This window comes from Neopsephotus bourkii, unplaced genomic scaffold (genome assembly GCF_033783945.1).
Source record: "Neopsephotus bourkii isolate Nb327-2 ecotype Australia unplaced genomic scaffold, CSIRO-AGI_Nbou_v1 NB_1067, whole genome shotgun sequence".
Taxonomy (NCBI): Eukaryota; Metazoa; Chordata; class Aves; order Psittaciformes; family Psittacidae; genus Neopsephotus; species Neopsephotus bourkii.
Genome location: NW_026901555.1, coordinates 1,399,955 through 1,405,954, shown reverse-complemented (window position 1 = coordinate 1,405,954; position 6,000 = coordinate 1,399,955). Strand labels below are relative to the sequence as shown.

The 6,000-nt window shown below is 41.2% G+C and overlaps 1 protein-coding gene across 2 annotated transcripts in view; it reads right to left on the bottom strand.

Annotated features, from left to right (window-relative positions):
* Positions 1 to 1,764: 1,764 nt before the first annotated feature.
* The window catches only part of ACSL4 (acyl-CoA synthetase long chain family member 4), a 28,235-nt gene continuing 23,999 nt past the window's right edge, over positions 1,765 to 6,000 (bottom strand). For both annotated transcript variants that reach the window (XM_061361876.1, XM_061361875.1), the window contains 6 exons: positions 5,725 to 5,897; positions 5,442 to 5,516; positions 5,029 to 5,220; positions 4,384 to 4,498; positions 3,537 to 3,694; positions 1,765 to 1,936 (listed from right to left, as the gene is read on the bottom strand). In XM_061361876.1, coding sequence (XP_061217860.1) covers positions 1,779 to 1,936; positions 3,537 to 3,694; positions 4,384 to 4,498; positions 5,029 to 5,220; positions 5,442 to 5,516; positions 5,725 to 5,897 — 871 coding nt within the window. In that variant the 3' untranslated portion in view covers positions 1,765 to 1,778. The remainder of the gene's footprint in view (positions 1,937 to 3,536; positions 3,695 to 4,383; positions 4,499 to 5,028; positions 5,221 to 5,441; positions 5,517 to 5,724; positions 5,898 to 6,000) is intronic.

Genomic DNA, 6,000 nt, shown 5'->3' with positions numbered 1-6,000 from the left:
GGCAGTGTTCTGGCCTGGCCAGAGAAAGTTATGCATGGGGCAGTTTGAAGCTGGTCCCAGGGAGAAGGGATGGTGTAGTTCATGAGTACACGGCCATGACTTATTCTTGCCAAATCTGTTTGAACTGGAAAAAGGAAATATCCACATACATGCAATCAAGGAAAAACTTGCCCTGGAATTGCAAGTGTGTTCAGGAGATGCATCGTACAAAATCTTTTACTTTCTGTACAGTGACAATACCAAATATTTTCTTTACCGTCATATACACAACACAAATATTATGAATAGAAATCTATAAATACTTTAAAATGAATTTGTAATATATAGCAGTTGAGGGCCACAGCTGTACAAAATGTAAGCAACATATATAAAACGATTAAGAAAGTGCAAAGTAGAACAGTATCAAGAGCCTCCACTTTTTACAGCACTTATGGTTCAAGTGTGAAGAGTAGCAGGAATGCAGGAGCTTGGCTACAAGTCAAAAGGAGACACAGTACAGGATTCTGCACACAAAGTGGTGAACTATTATTGAGTTGTATCTTCCCACTTCTTCACATCTATGACTTCCAGTTAATAACAGCACATTTTTATAATGAATTTCTGTAAAGAGTGATTTGTCCCTTTTACAAGTTCCATAAAACAAAGGTTCCCTGGTCACAGACTACTCTTCTGTAAGTACAACAAGACTATGTGGGGAAACTACTGTTGGTTTCTGCTGCCTTGTTGTACTCACTGTAGTTAAAAGGTGAACGGAAATACCTTCCATAAAGCGACTGTTGATGTTTAGACCCTGATCCTCTAAATGACATACAGGTGACCTGTACCATTCTTCACACGTATGTCAAGGTTTAGAGGATCAGTGCCTTAAAACCACCAACCACCCTTCAGAAAAACCCCAAACCAAACACTCACTGGCGCTTCAAATCCACTTAGAGCCAACAGCCCAGCAATGTCACTGCTCTTTGGCAGTGGAGAATCAAGTTTTGCAGTCAGGTGATGATTTCTCATCAGTCCCTCGTATGGCAGTGCACGGCTTTGTCTTTTATGCTCTGTCTTAGTGGAAAGCTCTGTTTGTTTGAATTAAAATACAGTGGCAAATAAAACCCCATTTGGTGAGATGGAAGCTGAAAGAGTTAATTCCACACTCTCAATTGGAATCTCAAATACCTTGTTTTTAGAAAGCTTTTCAGTTCACCTTTATTTCAGTAAGTGTACTTTGTATTCTCTCTTAGGCACTGTAAATAGTCAGGATGCTAACTGATGTGCAGAAGTATCCACCCATTCTCAGGCAGTACATTATCAATGATCTCTAGCAATTCTTGACTAATGTTTTAATTTTTTAATGGAGAAAGGTAGATTTCAAATACTCTTTTCCTCTCTCATTAAGTGGCTTACTATAACAGAAAAATCATTACCATCACATTGATTTTTCTCTGAAATATAGGCCAAATTGCAGAATGTATTGAGAAGTTGTAAGCAGTCTGAATGTGCTAGAGAAACACAGTGATAAAATTACCTGGTCGTACTGCTTCACATCATGATGTCTGTCTCCAAACTGGAGATCATCACATGAAACTCTACAAAGACCATCAGTGTCTAACCTGCTAACAATTAAGAATCTGGAGTCTAAGATACTCTCGGTTGTACTCTATACAGATTATAGAAGCAGTAATCCATTTGGTATATTTTCTGAATGTGTGATATCTACAGCATACACAGACATTCAAAATTGAGGCATGAGAAGGAACCATCTGCACAGCCTGGTCAACACAACTTGTTTATTTGCCTCCATACATTCGTTCGATGTCGTTGAGGTAATGGTTTTTCAGTTCTTTCCTTTTCAGCTTGAAGGCATCTGTTACTAACCCAGTCTCTGGGGTCCAGGGCTCAGGGCTTAACCGTACTTTGATGGGTATTTCAAACCTCTCTAATTTCACTGCAGGGACAAGAAGAAACACAAGCATGACTATGATTACAAGCCAAATGAAATACTAATTCTTGTACCAATGCTGAGATAGTGTGTAGATATTCTAACAGTATAGCTTGTAGTGGATGTGACACTGTAAAATCTAAAGCTTGCAACACGGAGTGTATATCCTGGGGATCTGAGATGACTGTCCTAAGAGAATACACTGAAATCCAGACTTGCATCTTTATTGTAGGAATGTAGTAATAACAAGTAATAACTCAGACTAGTTGGGTGTGCTTCATATTTAAAGTACAATGAAGTACTTCTACACTTGCCATGGTTGAATGATTCTTTCCCAAATTTCTACTTCCCAAGAGTTTGTTTAGAGTTCACAATAAAGGGGCTTCTCTGGATTTTTGTTACATTAATTGCTTATTTGCCCTTCATCTGCAAGCAGTGGCTTGGCAAGTGCACAGCCTCACTGCTACTCTCTTGCACAGACCAAAGAGGGTAAAGGAGAAGGCAGGTAACTGCTTAAGGGAGGAGGGCAGGGACATCGGAATAGGGTAGGGAGCTGTTGCACGTGTGCAATACCTGATGGACTCTGCTATCAGCTCCTGCACATAGCCCTGTAGTGGGATCCCACATCCATAGTAGACCTGTGGCTGAATTCCTACACAATGTCTGGCAGTGTCGCCTCTAGGCGGCAGCAGATGCGGGATAGATGAGGTCTGACTCCAGGTCTGCGCCAGGAGCTGTTCTCTGCACTTGTCTGGGATTGCAATGTACTCTGTCAGTTTGTTTAGCTCTCTGCCTGCTCGTGACAGGCTGCGTTACGTTCTGCTGAAAACGGGAACGATCTCTTTAAAACAGCTCTGGAAAAAGTTGTATCCCAATGGCACAGCACCATCGAGAAGGTAGACAGAACATACAAGGAAAGGATTTTGAATAAACAAAGCTACCTATGTGGATAGTAATTTGCCTGGTTCACAACAGAAAACATGGATTAAAATGTTTAAACCCAAGTCTGAGACCTGAGGGACTGATTTATCTTTTTCTAAAGCAAGCCTTAACAGAAGTGCCTTTCATCCTTGTTTTCTTGGTTTCAAAAGGCACATTTCTCCTCTCTGAAGTTTGAGAGGCAGTGCTCAGCATGTACTTACGTCCATTTCTGCCACCTCCTCACATGCTGTCCCAATGGCTCTAGAGACTTTCTTCCCCAGTGACTTTGTTACATTTTTGGCACCATAAAGGATTGATGAGGCTTTTGATCATTCAGTACCACAGCAAGGAATAGGAGGCTTTTAAGCCATTACAACCACAGGGATCATGGTTGTTTCAGAGCTGCAGGGGAAATAGTCACATGGGGGCAGGAGGAAATGCTTTGAACTCTTTTGCTTAGCCAGTTTTTCTCACCAGCAAATGTCTTGTAACTTCCCTTCCAAATTTTCAGCTCTCTTGGACCTTATTTTAACCGTTTCAACAGTTTGATGTGAGGTTTCTGCATCCAATTAAACTACTAAGTTTTGGCAGATGGAGGCAACAGGAAGCAGTAAGGGCAGTTAGTGAGGATCACTTGCTGGGTAAGCACATGAGACTGGCTAGCACAACATGCTGCTTTACTTACTCTTGTTTGCCACTTCTTTAATCTCTCGCAGGACTTCAGCTTCCATCGTAGGGTTGTTACAAATATCTACCCAGCTTCCACTGATACCCTTCTGCTCCGCTAATGCTGTCAGCCTCTTCTGATTAGGAACCACAAAGCTGATCACGTACGACTGGTCACTAACATACGGTGGCAAGGGGGGAAAGGAAGAAAGATCCAAACAGCTGAGACTTCCATTTTGGGGTGTCCAATGTTTATCACAGATTCCCCCATACAGAATCCTTCTTGTACATCAACTCTTCACAACTGATGACTTACCAGAGGTATTCTAAGTTGTTTTACAGCATTAGGTTTGACTGTTATCAGGCTTTGCTGTAATGCCATGAGCATGTCTCTGTTTAGCTCTGCAGCTACACCTGGTGTTTAGCGAGTTCCCTTCAGTCCCCTTCATGTAGTGTGTTTAAGTTGAGGGGAGGGAGAGGAGACTGGGACAATTTCCAAAACCCCGTGGAGAGCTCTGGATCAGGTGCAAAGTGGCCAGATTAACTTCACTCTGGTATTTGGCCAGAAAACCAAAACACATGCTAGATATAATGACATCTGTTTAGGGAAGGCATGAGACGGAGCTGGAGTGCATTAGGATAGGAGAAATGCCAACAGAGATAGGTCACTTCTTCAGGTTTTAGGGAATCTGGCTGCCTGTACTACTTCAGAGACGCTGTTTTGAACTTGCACCCTGGGGTTGTGGGGTGAGGGTGTGTGTTCAATGGAAACCATGGAAAACTACAGTCTAGCATCAGAAAATTGGGTCAGAGCCTGACTTTCATGTTGACCCTAGATGGAGTTTCTAAATTAATACCACTCTTACCTTTTGGCATAAGCACAGATATTGTCAATCAATGGACAGTTCTTCAGTGCTGCCTCTACTTTACCCAGAGATACATATTCTCCTGCTTGTAGCTTTACCAAGTCTTTCTTACGATCTAGGAGTAGGAGAAGGAAAAAAAGGCTCCATTTAAACTTTTGCATTTCCACTGGCTCATTTGCAAACCCACTGTATACGTATTATATGTGCAGTGCTATGCAAGATTCTTCATAAACATGAATAAAAGCATCTTAATAAACTTTAAAGCAGCTAACAGCTTTATAAACCAACTTTATAAAGGCTTCTCTAAACACATTTCTGTAGTGCTACACTGCTTGTCACACAACTTGTACCAAAGTGATGGGGATTTAAAGCTTTGTAATTGATACCAAAAATCGATCTTACATTTATTCTTTAAAGTCCACGTGCTAAGCTTGGGTAGTGATAATGTCACAGGAAACAGCATCACTTCCAAACCATTCCTACAGCTGCGAGGACCTCTGGGAATGTGTTTTACACTGATTCTGCAAGCAGGTAACCTTCAGTAGATTAGCTCTAGCAAAGCCAACAACAGGATTAACAGCATGCTTGTAATTATGTTTAGTCAAGATCTTGTACTATGTTAAGGTATCAGAAACTGAGGCCAACCTATGATCTGCAGAGACCCATCCGGATGAAATTCCCCTATGTCTCCTGTACAGAACCATCTCTGACCATTCTCATCGACAGAGAAGTCTTCTGTTGTCTTCTCTTCGTTTTTAAAATACCCCATTGAGACGTTAGGTCCACCAATTACGATTTCTCCTCTAGGATTAGGCTTGTCTTTGTTGGTGTAGCCCCCTGAAAACAAGGAAATCCACACACAATTACATGAACTTGTATATTCTGCTGCCAAGAGAATATTCTGAAACTTCAGCTTGAAGTTAATGCACACAAACTGATGACTGCTCTAAAAGAACAATCACTTCATGTGCTACAGTGAGCCAAGCAGACAGGCAAAGGAACCCCATAAGCAGTGGTTACATTAGCTACTCTGAAATCAAAACCTTTTGTTCTCTCACCTTCTTGCCAGTCTTTCAGTTTTATTTCACAACAAATAAGAGGAGCTCCGACTTTGCCAGTGCTGTAGTCAGTAGCTTGCAGAGAGAACAAGGATGAAAACAGTTATTTTTGTCATATGAAATGTATACTAGAACTATAAATAAGGCAGTGGCTTATCTTACTTTATTGCAGTTAAGCACTACAGCTGTTCAGACTACAAAAAACCCCACCCAACCCTTGTATATATATGATATATATACATATACATCTCAAATTGTATATTTCCAAAAGCATTTTAACTACCTTCTGTAATTGTTCCAGCTCCACATGTTTCTGTTAGTCCATAGCCTTGACCAACAGGACAGCAAAAACAGATGTTCATGAATCTTTGTGTTTGAGGTGAGAGGGGTGCCCCTCCAGAGAGCATCATACGGATATTCCCTCCCAGCAGTGCCTTTACTTTTTTAAACAGGAACCTTGAAAGAAGGAAAAAAGCCTTAAAAACCATTCCCTCAGCTTTCCCAGAAAGGACGAAGAGGGTTTGTGTCGTTTTCTATTTGGAACACCTTCAAATTAACT